General features: G+C 44.6%; 1 protein-coding gene across 2 annotated transcripts in view; it reads right to left on the bottom strand.

The window, feature by feature from the left end:
- KIAA1549L (KIAA1549 like) overlaps positions 1–12844 on the bottom strand; it is a 276580-nt gene extending 263736 nt beyond the window's left edge. For both annotated transcript variants that reach the window (XM_045484908.1, XM_045484909.1), the window contains exon 1: positions 11977–12844. In XM_045484908.1, coding sequence (XP_045340864.1) covers positions 11977–12223 — 247 coding nt within the window. In that variant the 5' untranslated portion in view covers positions 12224–12844. The remainder of the gene's footprint in view (positions 1–11976) is intronic.
- Positions 12845–15784: the final 2940 nt, after the last annotated feature.

Here is a 15784-nt window from a genome sequence, read left to right as displayed (position 1 = left end):
TTTTAGAAAGCATCTCTGTGTGCCTACTACATTGCACACTCAGGACTACATACTTCAAGCTATTTTAGGCTCTGCATGCCCAATCTAACTTCCACCCTCTCTTCCTTGAAATAGTATTTCCTTTTACATAACTACAGACCCACCTAGTTAGTTAGCCTGTTAAGCCCAGACTTTAAACTTCTTGGAGACACCGTGCACTTACTGTGCATACTGCATGGGTAGTGTATGCAGCTTGCAGATGGACAGGATCACTTAGGCGCTGAACCAACTGTGTGCATCTCTTCCCAACTCCACTGTCACACTGATAGCTTGAAATCAGCCATGGTGGGAGTATTTATACCATGGAAATCGGCCAACACTATAGATCAGGCCACTTGTCCTCAATGTTTTTCACAGAGCCAGCTTACCAGCACATGAACCTGGTTTTTCACTGCTATGGAAGAGACTGATTTGGGGAAGCTTGCCCTATCCACACCACCTTATTTAAAACTTCCCTCTACCATAGGCATGGCTGAAAGAGGGGGTCAGCCTAGGAAGTCATGTTTGTACCACCTGACCCTTCTTCTCTGGCCTCTGCTGATCAGATGAGGGGTAGACTCCTGACTCCATTGGCCAGATGACAGCAGCCTGATTTGCCCTCCTGGGAAATACAGAAATGGGACAGTGACTGGATGGTGGGCACTTAAACTGAAAATTCTTGCCAATCCTGGCTGCAGTGAGCACCACAGCGAGCAAAAGCACCCAGAAGATTTAGTTACAGGGGGATCAAGAAGCTTTGGATAAGCAGAGAAAGCCAGTCTACAGGAAGAGGCAGAAGGACAGATCCAGCCTGCAGGAAAAGAGAGAGACAGAGGCCGCTAGGTCCCTGAGACACAAATCCAGTAAACTCAGCTTCTTACTGTGGAGGAAGGCAATATAATGAAGCTGAGTGAGGGCTAAGGGATCGAACTGCCTGGGTTCCAATCCTGCCTCTGACACTTACCCATGTGATACTGGATGAGTAACTGTAAAGTTACTCTATGCCTCAGGCTCCTCATCTGAAACATGGGGATTCTAATGACCTACTTCATAGGGTTGTTGTGAAAATCAAATGAGCTGATACAAACAGCAAATGCTCAAAAATGTTAGCTATTATTTCCATCAATTATATAGTCCACACGGCCCAATTATATTTTCATTCCTATTCTGAATATGTCACATGAGACTCCCCTGTGGCCAAAGGTCCCATACTTGAGGTAGTTTTAGTTAAGTAGCTAGGTAATGATAGAATAGTGTAATCATACAATCAGAGAATAACACAGAATTCCTGAATCACAGAACAATGTAAAAATCCCTGGACCACTGGGTGACCTTTAGCAAATCACTTCCTCAACCCTCTCTTAGGAGTGATATGAGATTCAAATAAAAAAATAAAAACTTCAACAACTATGAGGTGCTATGCCAAACTCTGGGGACTATTATCCCTGCAGGGAAAAGTAAATATATCACATTAGCTATTGGAAAAACGCTTGTTTAAAATGCTGTTTTTATTGCTGGACTAAAGACAAGAAATTATTCTCCAACCCTTCCCCCCCCCTCCCCCCGCCAACACACACACAGAAGGTTTCATTTCTGTAGGATTTACCAGGTTGATTCGTGTGTTCACTTCCAGTATTTGTAACATAAGAACAGGAAACCGCCAGAGACGGCTCTATGGCACAGATTTTTTTCATACACTTCAATCTAGTTTAATTATATTCAAAATAATGCTCATAATCCAGATCCTTCTATTCTTTTCAAAACAAAGACTCATTATTTGATAATGAAGTATGTAGGTTTAGAGATATTTTTGCTCAGCTCTTTTAGACAAGGACTTACAAGCTGCACGTTAATTTCAACACATTTTCTTCTCAGACTTCACATTTTTCTCCAGCCTTCCTTGGTTTGTTGTTGACATTTGGCAAATAAAAAGACAAGTGACAGAGAGGCAGCATTCATTACCAGAAACAGAGGTAGAGGGGTAGGTCCGGGAGTCCTGGTATCATTCTGGCACTTAATTCCGTATTTCACGTCACAAGAGTAAAGTTAGAAATATTCTAGACCTTCCTATTTACTGATACTGCATAAATAACAAAGCCATTTTTGTGTTTCTGACGTCAGGAGATTTTATTTCAAGCTAAGAGTAGATTTAACATATATAAATCAAAATCAAAATCAAATTCCCCTCTCGTGGTTAGGATGCATTAGGGCAGAGGCTTGCCTGAGTGGACAGATGGCAGGTGCAGCGATGTCCTTGGGCTAAACACTTGAGGCAGCTACTTGGCCTTATTTACATCTACATTAGTTGGTGTAAACACAGTGTTTGTCCCTATTCTATTTGATGCTTAAGAGGGTTTGTGATTTTCCTTAACATCTGTGGAAGTTTTTCTTTCCAAGGAAGGAAGCCAAGGAATAGACAAAATAGGAGAAATGGTGTAAGGAGAGGTTTTAACTCTGTAGGTTTGAATCCAATCTGTGATTTTTAAAAGTTTTCTTTTATAGTAAGGGCTTTTCTATGTTTCAGGGAGAAGTTCAAATTCTCTTGTGACAAATTTAAAATGGAAAAAGGGCCATGTGGGGTGCCTGGGTGGCTCCATTGGTTGAGCATCTGACTCTTGATTTCAGTTCAGGTCAGGATCTCACAGCTTATGGAATCAAGCTCCACATGGGCTCCGCACTGACAGTACAGAGCCTGCTTGGGATTCTCTCTCTCTCTCTCTCTCTCTCTCTCTTTCTCTCTCTCTATTTTCTCTCTCTCTCTCTCTGCCCCTCCCCTGCTCATGCTCATGCACTCTCTCTCTCAAAATAAATAAATAAACATTTTTTAAAAAGACAATAAAAAGGGCCATGATACAGTGGTAAGTGAAAAATATTCTGAATATTATACCCTTAACCTCTTTAAAAAATTAAGTTAGGATATGTATACATATCCTTTGAAAAAAGATCTGGAAGGATCGATCATGTTTGCTTGACAGTACACAACTCTAGGAATAGCAATGGGGCTGACAGGGTCTTTTGCATTTTACTGCATAAACTTGCACATTATTTGAACTTAATAAAGTATATATTACTTTTACAATTTTTAAAAAGTCGACGAAAATTAAAGATAAGCCAATATTTATCGAGGCTTCACGTTGGAACCATGACTACAAAATATGGGAAAACTCTTCCCTTTGAGAATGAGAGTCCTTGACTGGACTTGCCACCAATGAACGAAGAGGTAAGAAATACAAATAGTCTAACCCACCAAAACATTTGCTGAGGGCTCAGAAACACGCAGCCAGGGGAATGGAGGGAAAACGGTGGATCTTGAGGTCTTATTTACTGATGAGAAAACTAAAGCTCTGAGAAGTGAAGTGACTTGATAAATAGCCAACAGCCAGCTAGGAGCGAACGGTCTCCTGAGTGCATCCAACATGATTTCGCCTCACCCAGGCCATTCACCCTAGACCTTAAACCAAACCAATGTCCTAATGTCTAGAAAGTGTCCACTGTTAGCCTGAAGAATGAGGAAATGTACTAGAAGTATCTGATACTTTTTATTTTACTAAAGAAATCCTTAAGCAATCTTCAATCTCAACTATAAGACCATAGGCCTTAGGGGAGAAATAATACCAATTCTATCCAAACACTTCCATAAAACGGAAGAGAGATTGCTTTCAAACCATTTTAGAGACCAGCATTACCCTTATTCCAAAACCAGACAAAACATATCACGAAAACAAAGCTACAGACCAATCAATATCCTTCATGAACATAAGACTTTATAAATTCCCAACAAAAAGATCAGAAAATCAGGTCCAGCTGGAATATACATCATGACTAAGCTGGAGTTTATCCCAGGAATACAAGGTTGGCCCAACATTCTAAAATCAACTAATGCCTTTTCACAGACTGAAAAAGAAAAACCCTGTGGTGATTTCAACAGAGAAAAGCATTTGACAAAATTCAATACCCATTTATGATTAAAAAAATTTTTTTTCACAGCAAACTGGGTATAGAAGGGAACTTCCTAAACCTGATAAAGGGCCTCTACAAAAAACAAAAACAAAAACAAAACTACAGCCAACATCATACTTAATAGTGAAAGGCTGAATGAGATCAAGGCAAGGATGTCCACTCTCCCCATTCCTATCCAACAGTATACTTGAAGTTCTAACCGGTGCAATGAAGCAAGAGAAAAAAATGAAAAGCATAAATATCTGAAATAAAGAAAAATCCCCAAGATTCTACAGAAAGCTACTAAAACTAAAGTGAGTTTAGAAAGGTCACATGATACAAAGTTAATATTTTAAAAATCATATATCTATATATCAACAAGGAATTTTTAAAGTACTGCTTCCCAAACCAATGAAAAACATGAAAAACATATGTACAGAATTTATATGCTGAAAACAATAAGACATTGATGAAAGAAGAGGAAGACTACCTAAATAAATGGAGAGAGATATGTTCATGAATCAAAAAATTCAATATTGTTAAGATACCAGTCTTCTCCAATGAAATCCCAGTAGAAATTCCAGCAAGTCTTTTTTATACAGATTGGCAAAAAGATACTAAGATCTATATGGAAAAACAGAAGAACTAGAATATCCAAAAAGATTTTGAAAAAGAAAAAAAGATTTAGAGGATCCACAGTATCTAATTTCAGGACTTACTATACAGCACTGGAACTCTCATCTAGGGGCAATTTTACCCCCAGGGGCCACTTAGCAATGTCCGAAGACATTTTTTGGTTGTTACAACTGGGAAAGGAGAGGGAGCTACTGGCATCTACTGAGGCCAGAGATGGCACTAAACATCCTACAAGGCACAGGACAGTCCCCCACAACAAAGAATTATCCAGCCTAAAATGTCAGGAGTGCTGAGCTAGAAAGAAACCCTGAGCTAGATAAATCAAGACAGTGTTTTATTGGCATAAGGAAAAAAGTATACATGAATAGAACAAACCAGACTCCAGAAATAAACCCGCACATGTAAAGTACCAAGGTAATTCAACGGAGCAAAGATAATCTCTTTAATAAATGGTGCTGGAACAATTAAACACCCAATGCAAAAAAACATTAACCTCAACTCTTTCCCTGCATCATATACAAAAATTAACATGAAATGGACCACAGATCTAAAGGTCAAAATAAAACTATAAAACTTCTAGAAGAAATCATAGCTGTTTGTGACCTTAAGTTAGGCAAGTATTCTTTTTTCCTTTGTTAAAAAATTTATTGATTTAAATTCAAGTTAGTTTACATACAGTGTAGTACTGGTTTCAGGAATAGAACCCAGGGATTGATCACTTACATATAACACCCAGTGCTCATCCCAGCAAGTGCCCTCCTTAATGCCCATCACCCATTTAGCCCATCTCCCCACCCACCGTCCCTCCAGCAACCTTCAAGTCTGTTCTCTGTATTTATGAGTCTTTTATGGTTTGCGTTAGGCAAGTATGTCTGTCCTCAGATACAAAAACCACAAATCTTTTCTTTTTTTAATGAAGGCTCTTTAATTTCGTCTATTTTATTTTAATTCCAGCATAGTTAACTCACAGTGTTGTGTTCGTTTCAGGTGTGTGATATAGCAATGCAGCACTTCTAAATTTTTTTTTTTTTAACGTTTATTTATTTTTGAGACAGAGAGAGACAGAGCATGAACGGGGGAGGGGCAGAGAGAGAGGGAGACACAGAATCGGAAAGAGGCTCCAGGCTCTGAGCCATCAGCCCAGAGCCCGACGCGGGGCTCGAACTCACGGACCGCGAGATCGTGACCTGAGCTGAAATCGGACGCTTAACCGACTGCGCCACCCAGGCGCCCCATCAGGTGTGTGATATAGCAATGCAGCACTTCTATACGCTACTCAGTGCTCATCAGGGTAAGTGAACTCTTAATCCCTTGCACCTACTTCACCCCCAACAACCATAAATCTTAACTTTAAAAGTTGATAAACTAGAATTAATCAAAATTTAAAACTTCTCTTCTTGGAAAATACTGTCAATGAAACGAAAAGACAGGCCATAGACTGGGAGAAGATACTTGCGAAAAAACATACCCGATAAACGACTTGTATCCAGAATACATAAAAAAAGTTCAAGACTCAATAATAATAAAACAAATAATCCAATTTTTTTTCATGGGCAAAAGACTCAACAGACACTTCAAAGTAGATACAGATAGCAAGTAAGAAAATGAAAAGACACACAACATCATTAGTAACTAGAGAAATGCAAACTAACACTATAATAAGACACCACTCGAAACTACTGGAATAGCTGGAATTTAAATTAAAAAAAGAAAGGTGACAAAACCAAGTGCCAGTGAGGATACAGAGAAGCAACCAGAACACTCACGCATTGCTAATGGGAATACAAAACTGTAAAGCCACTTTGGAAAAGAATTTGGCAGTTTCTTATAAGTTTAAACACGTATCTAATGTTAAGACCCAGAAATCCCACTCCTAGGTAATTACCCAAGAGAATGAAAACTGCCCACACAGAAACTTGTGTGCCCCAAATTGGAAACACCCCAAATGTCTATCAACTGGTAAATGGATAAGCCAACTGTGGTACATCACAATAAAAAAGTACAGAAATGGAGATACATATATGCAGTAACATATGTGATTCTCGAGAGCATTACACTAAATCAGAGAAGCCAGACATAAAGTGTTACATACAGTATGATTCCATTTATGTGAGCCTCAGTTAAAAGCAAAATTATAGGGACAGAGAATAGATTGGTGCTTGTCAGGGACTGGATGTGTAGGGGGGAAAGGACTGACTACAAAGGAGCAGGAGGGAATTTCTGGAGGTGACAGAAATGTTCTATATCTAAATTGTGGCTGTGGATCCATGATTATATACTTCTGTCAAAACTAATCATGCAGTACACCTAAAAAGGATGAATTCTACTGTATGTAAATTATACCTTAATAAACTTGACTTAAAAAAGAAAAAAAAAGTGGTGGCTCATGGGTGTGTTTTCTTTGTACAGCATGACATTTCAAAAATCTGAATTAGTTGGTGACATTTGAAAACAAGATTTTGAATAACGATACAGCTTTTCTTGAGAAGTCAGAACTTTGACACCCTGGGCCTCATTCCCTCACAGGGTGCAGCTGAGCAGAGACAGACTATTTGGACAAAGCTGATACTTTATGTCTTGCCACATCGCCCCACCTGAACCAATTCACGGAAGTATTTAATTGACCTGCCACCCCACCCACTGAGTAAGGCTTTCTTATCCTTAGCTATAGGCTGTTCGAGGGCAGGGGCCAGGCCTGGCCAGTTCTGCACTATACTTCCACTATGGGCTGAAGAGTTTGGCCTCGTATATGTCAGGCGGTTGATAAACATTGTCACATCAATGTGACTCACTTGCTACCTTCCCTCCAGCTACAATAACTGATACTTACAATACCCAGAATGCTAACTGTTCCTTTGGTCCTGAAGTCCCCAAAGAGAGTCACCATCCAAGGCAGACATCTAGTGACCTAGAATAATGTGTCCCTCTGTGTGTTTACAAATCCTCTGTAATATGTTGTCAAGCAACAGAAATCACTTAGGATCATTCCAGCTATTCATTTTTGTCTGCAGAAGAGTAGAGTTGTTGTTTGTTTAAAAAAAAAAAAAAAAAAAGGAAAGGAAAGAAAGAAAGAAAGAAAGAAAACTACAATACAGGCTTGAAGGGTAATGAAAATGAAAAAGAAAGCGTGCACATTCATGCTGAATATTCTCAGATCATATTCTAGTAATTTAAGACTGAAGTAGACTTCTGAGAGATTCTCTGGTTGTCATCAGAATCCAGAATCCCAAAGTTTTCATAAGGATGTTCAGTTTTAGAGCAGGTGTGGAGGCAGGGCAGGGATATCTGACTTCTGTTTGATGTCAATATTAAAAGTAGAGCATTACTGTTCCCCAAATCTTCTTTACTTATGTGTGGGATGGGGAAAGAAAAGGGGGCGAGGTTTAGGACATCTTGCAAATATCTCTGAAGCACTAATAAATAATACTGAGAGTAAAAAGCTCAAATATATTTTATTGGATTGTCTATATCTGGGGGAAAAAACACCAAACTCTTGCCATACACCTTTTAATGTTAAAAAATGAAAAAGTACAGGGGCACCTGGGTGGCTCAGTCGGTTAAGCGTCCGACTCACAGTTTGTGAGTTCAAGCCCCACGTGGGGCTCTGTGCTGACAGCTCAGAGGCTGGAGCCTGCTTCGGATTCTGTGTCTCCCTCTCTCTCTCTGCTCCTCCCCTGTTCATGCTCTGTCTCTCTCTCTCTCTCTCTCTCTCAAAAATAAACATTAAAAAAATTTTTTTTAATGAAAAGTACAAATATAATGCAATTATATCCCATCTTAACCCTCTCTTGACCCACTTCCTCTCTTACTCTGCTTTCCTTGATAGACAAAACTTCAAAAGAGCTGTCTTTTTGGGGAGAGGGCCAAGATGGCATAACAGCATGGAAGTTTTGTTTTTGGGTTTTGTTTTGTTTTGTTTTCTTTGCATCTCTCCTCCCTGAAATGCACCCAGATCAACACCAAACCATCCTGCACACCTAGAAAACTGATTTGAGGATTAACACAACAATCTGCACAACCTGAACCACAGATCTCAGCAGGTCTGTGGCGTGGAGAGGTGAACTTGGGGAGAGAGAAGCCACAGAGGGCAGGGAGCTGTTAAGAGTTGTCTTTCTTACAATCTCTGATTTACCTTCTTCCTTTCTCTCTTGAACCCACTGCAGTAAGACCTTCACCCCCTCTACTCTGAGGGCACCAAACACGTCCACATCTCCAAATACCAACATTCATTGCTAGTCCTCATCTAACCTTTCTCAGTCTCTTTCGCTGGTCCCTCTTCTCCCGTACTCCCAAATGCTGCAGTTTTCCAGGCCTCATTGCTCAGGTCACTCCTCTTCTCTATGCTTACTCTCTAGGTTTCTCATCCAATCCCATGCTAATGGCTTCCAAATTTATATCTGCCATTTTAGAAGAACACCTAGCATTCACTGAACACTTACTATGTATACCAAGTACTGTTTTAAATGCTTCAGATGTATTAACTCATTCGATCCTCATTAACTCACTGAGGTTAGAGCTATTATTCCCATTTTACAGATCAGAGAACTGAGGCCCAGAGAGGCAAGGTCCCATGAAGGAATGAGCACTGCACCTGCACCCAACTGGCACACAGGATCGGTAATTAAGAAGGTCGGGAAGTCAAGTCTGAACTTTACCATCCTGCCTGGAGCCCCTGAAAGCAGAAGAGGATAGAGGGTGCCAGCGCTCACTGCTCTAAAGAAACTTCTTTCCCACATCCATCTTCCATATCCAAGACAGAAGTTACAGCCTGGGAGCAAGGGCTCCATGGAGATGGAGGTTAGGAGAGAGAGCCTGAGGGAGGACACCGGGGCCAACGGCCTTTCCTTTTACAGGACAAAGAGAAGGAGCCCTGATTCCTCAGGAATTTTAAAGCAAAAGCACTTGGGTGGAATGGGTGGAGACAGGCTGGAAACACACTGCTGGGCCCCCAGAACACAAAGATTCTGAACAACTGCCGCAGCATTTTCCTGAAACAAATCTATTTACCCATTTTTCAACCTGGGTAAATGTCTGCCTTAGCCTTGCCTAGAAAACAAGGAACAGCCATGCCTTGACTGTAGCAAACTAGCACTTTTAATGGCCTCTTAACGTCACGGGTCTGGCTTCTCATGCAACTCGGCATCAGACACATTTGGCAGTGAGCAGCAGCACCAAACTGCAGCAGGTACCACTCCTGTTGTTGGAAGGTACCCCAACCGAGTTGTTGGAAATCAAAGGTCCCAGAAAAGCGCCATCCATTCTCCCGCCTCCCTCCAAACACTGCTTCCTGACACAAACCCCTTGGGATGCCTGGAGTTAGTCCCAGCACTCACCCACCGTGCAGTGAAGCTGCCTCAACTGGAATCCAGAGAACAAATGAAGGCAGATAAGAGGCAGGACAGGGAGCCAGTGTTCAAGTCTTTCACTGAGAGAGAGACAAGTCATGGCACTGAATCAGTGGCAAACCCACAGGAACCCACGGAGCCCAGTGGTAGACTCTGGATCCACAGGTGATCTGGACCACGGGAAATTAGTCATCAAGGGTGACAGCAGAAAGGGCACCCAAAAAGCACAAAGGAAACAAGTCACTCCAATGAGAGAGGGAAAGACAGAGGGCTTTGGGGAACATCAATTTTAATGATTTTTACCATCATTTTAATCAAAGCACCTTTCCTAACTGTTCCCATGATCAGCACACTAAAAGAGAAAAGAAAAAGGACATCAGGGCTGAAATGAAAAGATATGGATCAAAAGTTCCCTAAGTCAGGCTCTGGCAGTCTGAAAGAAGAGCCAAGTAAAGCCACAGAGGTTCAGAAGGGTCAATGTACAAAGGTCGGAAGGGAGAAGAGAAATTCAAAACCTATCAGAGGAAATCATGTGACATCAGGCTGAACGAGAACAATACCTAAAATCCAAATTTCACATATTACAGATGGTTGAACGGTTTTTGCTATATGCACTCAAATGAACAACATCCAGGAATTCACATCTCATAAACAGTTTACAAAACTACCAAAGATCTGATTTATTTTAAATAAATACTCAAAGTGTGTTTCTGATCCAAGGAATACTAGGGTATTTGCATGTGTCTAACTCAGGACTTACCTTTTAACCATTATACCAAATACATATCACTGAAAACTGCTAGAGGCATAAAATCTGGGGGCTAAAATTCTTCAAAGGCTTTTCTTGGGTCTCAGGCACACATCCAAAGATTACCAAACTTTGTCACCACTATAATCATAACACAAAAATTCCTGGACAGTATCTTGCAAACATAGATGCTTCATGTCAGGGACCCTTTAAGTGAATCAAAAGGTGGGGGGGGGGGGGGGGGGGCTTTGAATTAAGCAGCTGAAGACAAGCAATATTTTAAACCTGAAACTCTCTTATCTAAATCCTTCAAAATCCTTCATAATTAGGAAATTTAATCTAATTTGGAGGAAGGAGTATGCTGAGAAAAAAGCAGTCTTCATTAGTCCTTGCTAAAAAGAACATAACTACAGGACCACATTAGCTGAAGTGAGAGCTATATTCCTTGATAAATTAAATGTACCAAGAGCACAGAATTTCATCGCAAACAAAAGCTTGACCTTTCCAAGTGCCATAGTAATCATTCTTATTTCACAGACAATTCCTGACTGCACAGTAAGTTTGGAAGCACATTAGCAGAATAATCCCCCCCACCCACCCACCCCGCAAAGAGTTACAAAAGATTTCTCAAAATCATCCAAGGAATTACAGAGATCTATTTCTTGGGGGTTCTTGGGAGTCTAAGAGACAAGCGTGATTATTTTTAACTATCCTCCTGCAAACAGTGGGTTATATACTTGATCAGTGCCTGGATCCCTTTGCAAGATGCAAGCAATTATTTCAGGTACCTCTATCCCAAAAGAAAACGGGTCTCCTGTCAACATGTAGGGGGAAACGCTATTGGGAAGCCGACACGGGAATTGCCTAAAACTCTCTGGCCATTTCATGCAGTTAAAACAAAGTGGACACCCAACAGGGAGCCCAAAATACAGTGGATGTCTCCACCCTGACATGTGTCCTACTAAAACACATCCCTTTTAAGGTGTCTTAACACACCATGTCTTTATCTAAATGAAGCGTGCCTGTGGGACCACTAGGAAGGATCTGCAACTTGTCCAGAAAGAAGATGCGAATGCACCTCTTTTTACTTCCCCGCCCAACGGTGCCTTCCCCGGAGACAGATTTCTGACAGTTCTCCCGCTGTTGCAGCAGCAAAGGGCGGAGAAAATCCTAGCGCCGGTGCTGCAAAGACCTCTCCATCCACCACCACCCCGTCAGGTGCCGGCCCCGACGGGCGGCCCGGCTCCTCCAGAAACCTCCATAGGGGCAAAGCAGTCGCCAAGTGCTTACCCGGGTCGGCCAGGCAGTGCTCGGGGAGGGCCGCCAGCAGCAGGAGTCCCAGCAGCAGCGGCGGCAGCGGCGGCGGCGACGGCGGCGGCGGCGCATCCTGGGACGCGGCGGCCCGGAGCCCGGGCGCCGGCCCGGAGCCCCTCACGCCCCGGCCGCCGGCGGCTCCCCTGCCCGCCCGGCCCCTGCGCCTCCGCGCCGCCTGCCCAGCTTCCCTGCGGCCCTGGGGCTTCGCCTCCTGCCGAGCCATGGGGACGCTTCACACATCCAGGCCGCTGCCTCGCTCCGCACCGCGCCGGGGAGCCCAGCCTTCGGCGCCCCGGTCCTCACCGGGCATCTCCGGCCATGGCCCGGGCGCCGGAGGGCGGGGGCGCCGGGAGGCGCGACTTGCTCGCTCGTCCTGCCGCGCCCGGGGCGGGCTCCGCGGAGCCGCGGCTTCACCCGCTCAGGGCCCGGGGCCTCATGGAGCCGCGGCGGGAGCCGGCCGGGGTTCCCACGGTGCCTGTCGCCCCGCGCCGGCGCGCCCGGGTTGCGAGGGTGGGACGGGCGCCGCCCGGGGCCCCCACCCCCGGGGCCGGCTCCCGCGGGATGAGGGGGCGAGGCTGCGAGGAGCGGGCACTGGCGGCCGCGGGGCGCGCTCGGGACCCTCCCTCCCGCCGCCGGCTGCTGCCTCTCCGCCCCGCTCCCCGCGCTGGCTCCGGCTTGGGTTCCAGTTCCGGCCCCGGCTCCCGGGCCGAGAGTGTTACTTCAGCTCAGAGCGGCGCCTCATTGACAAAGAAAGCACGTAGCTACCGGAGCGGGCGAGGGAGGCGAGGCAGGCGCGCGCGCGCATCCCCGCGCGGAGCCACCGCGCGCCCCCCGCTCCCGCGCACCCCGCTGGCCCGGGCCCGAAGAGGGACCCCTCGCGGCCGTTCCCGCGCGCCGAGGTCCAGACGTGGGTGTGGAGGCGGCGGAGGACTTCCTTCTCTTCTCCCTCCTTTCCCTGCCAGTCTCCCGTCTAGAGGAGGGGAGATCGCCAGGAGGGGTCGTCTGGCCCCAAAAAGAGGGTAGATGGTCATGGTCAACGTACTGAAGAGGCCAGTAAGCTCCTCAGCCTGAATTTGGAAAGCCCTTTGCAGATAGGTGGGCGCGCTTTGTGCTGTTTGTTCACTAGTTCTCTGAGGGGGCGGCAGACACCTGCATGCCTCGTTTGCCCCCGAGGACGTGAAGCGACTATGGCCTAGTTGCAATAACACGCTGGACTAAAACATAGTATAAATATTTATTGCAGCCATACTACGTGCAAAGCAGTGCACATAGCGGAACGTCTTCCCATCAAAGCCTTCCTGCAGTCACTATCCAGCGGAACAAAAGGCGTCCGAGTCAGCTGAATTGGCCTCCTTGCTTTTCCCCTTGCCGAGCTAGATGACCTTAAGCAAATTACCTCGTTCATCGGTGCTTCATACGTCCCTCAGCCAATAAATATTTATTCAGAGGCCACTGCCTGCCAGCTACTGTGTTAGGCGCTGGGGATGTACGTGGTGAGCAAAATTACACGTCCCTGACCTCATGAAGCTCAAACTCTGTGCATTCGACAATACTTACTGACTGCCTGTCAAGTGTCAGGCACTGTTCTAGACATTGAGGGCAACAGCCACAAACAAAATCTCCGCCCTCCTATGACATTCTAGTGAAAGTAACTGGCAATAAACAAGTAAGTGATAGATGCTATGGAGAAAAATCATTATAAAAGAATGAAAAACAGGGGCGCCTGGGTGGCTCAGTCTGATCATCCGACTTCAGCTCAGGTTCACTGTTGGTGGGTTCAAGCCCCAGGACCAGCTCTGCACTGACAGCTCAGAACCTGGAGTCTGCGCCGGATTCTGTGTCTCCCTGTCTCTCTCTCTCTCTCTCTCTCTCTCTCTCTGCCCCTCCCCCTGCTTGTGCTCTCACCCTCTGTCTCTCAAAAATAAACTTAAAAAAAAAAAGAATGAAAAACAGGAAGGGAGTATTGCAGTGTTAAATAGGGTGAAGGAAGGCCTCACTGAGAAAGTGATATTTAAGCAAAGAGCTGAAGGTGGTGAGGGAATAAGCCTCACAGGGAGAACATTCCAGATAAAAGGACAGCAAGAGCCAAAACACAGAAGCAGAGCGTGCCTGGTGTGCTCAAAGCACAGCAAGCCAGCTAGTGGGTGTGGAAAAGTGTTATATCTCACTTATTGTGCATCAGTAGGATAGAAATAACACCATATTTCATCTAAGACACATTTTCCCACATACTAACTTCTCAGAAGTCAGACGTGTTTCATACTGCATCTAAGGTTTGCTGAAACACAGTAATACCTTCTTTGGGTCATTATTACTTAAGATAGCTGTTCATTTAAGTGAGTTCTGCTGTTTTTAAGAAACTTGCAGTCTGGTTGACCCAAGAAAACAACTCAGAGAACGAGTTCAAGACACTAATGAGGAAGCCAGTCCATGGCCATGATTCAAGCAACATCACAAGGCAGGGGAAATAATGGTCCCAGCAGCAAGTGGTGACACCAGGGAGAGGTGGCAGGGCATTGCTGGCCTGAGGTAGAAAAGATCCAGAAGGGGAGAGGCTGTGAGGCAAGAGACAAGATCAAACCACAGCTGGGCTCTCTATGAGCATTCAGAGAGAGACAGGAGGATTTGGGGGGCAAATTCCATGGAGTCGAGAGATAGCAAATGTGTATCTCAAAAGCATATTCTCTACTGGGATTTTCCCTTCAATTATTATTTGCCAGCCTTAGACAAGATATAAATCACTTTTCTGTGATATTGTTAGATGGGTTTGGTTGAATTTCTCTACCAGATGAGGCTGGTGTCCAGAGGAGAAAGGATCCTTGCCCTGAGGAAGCCTGTAGTCTACTGAGAGGGGCAGAGGTCACTTTAGGGAGCCTTCATTCTAGGGAACCTTCACTTTAGGGAGATGTGGAGAGTATCCGGTGGCAGAGGCATGCGCAGCTTGCCCATCATCACGGGAATGTGGGTGAGGGATGGCTATTTATGCCTGGATCAGGAGGGAAGGTGAAAGAAGGCAACATTTACAGTTTTGCCAGGCCCGGCAAATGGCAAGGTGGAAAGGTGGGAACACGTGTACAACGTTTTCAGAGGAAGAGTGAAGTATCTGGTGAGGGCCGCCCAGAGGGCACTTGGGGAGACCCGGCGTTAAGGCAGGAGATCCACACTGGCACAGATGTGGAGAGGTTGAGTTCGTACCCTATCCTCATCCAGCAGGAACAACTGTGGGTAAGTTTTCTGCTGGTGCAGGAAGCTTGATGAGATCCCAGGCCTCGACTGATGATCAGTCGGTGCACAGACTCTGAAACTTGACTGCTTAGATATTTAAATTCAAGTTCTGCCATATACTAGCTGTATAACTTTGGACAAATCACACTTGTCTATAACACTGGAAATGATGAGAACCTACCTCATTGGGTTGTTTTAAGGATTGAATTGATACATATCAAGCATTTAAAAATATACTTGACACACAGCGTTCAGTCTTATATAATAATTGCATTCCTGCTGAACCATAATCCCTTGTGTTAACTTTAGTCTGTTAAAACTGAGGCTCTGGGATTTTCCCTATGTGTGATTATTGCTACATAGCGTTAGAAGTCTGTTTCTTTGGGGGAACCTGGGTGACTTGGTCGGTTAATCCTCCGACCAGCTCAAGTCATGATCTCACAGTTTGTGAGTTCAAGCCCCACATTGGGCTCTGTGCTGACAGCTCAAAGCCTGGAGCCTGCTTTAGATTCTGTCTCCCTCTCTCTCTGCCACTCCTCCACTTGAACTCTCTCTCTCT

This window comes from Leopardus geoffroyi, chromosome D1, assembly GCF_018350155.1.
Source record: "Leopardus geoffroyi isolate Oge1 chromosome D1, O.geoffroyi_Oge1_pat1.0, whole genome shotgun sequence".
Taxonomy (NCBI): domain Eukaryota; kingdom Metazoa; phylum Chordata; class Mammalia; order Carnivora; family Felidae; genus Leopardus; species Leopardus geoffroyi.
This window is presented reverse-complemented; position numbering and strand designations above follow the sequence as displayed.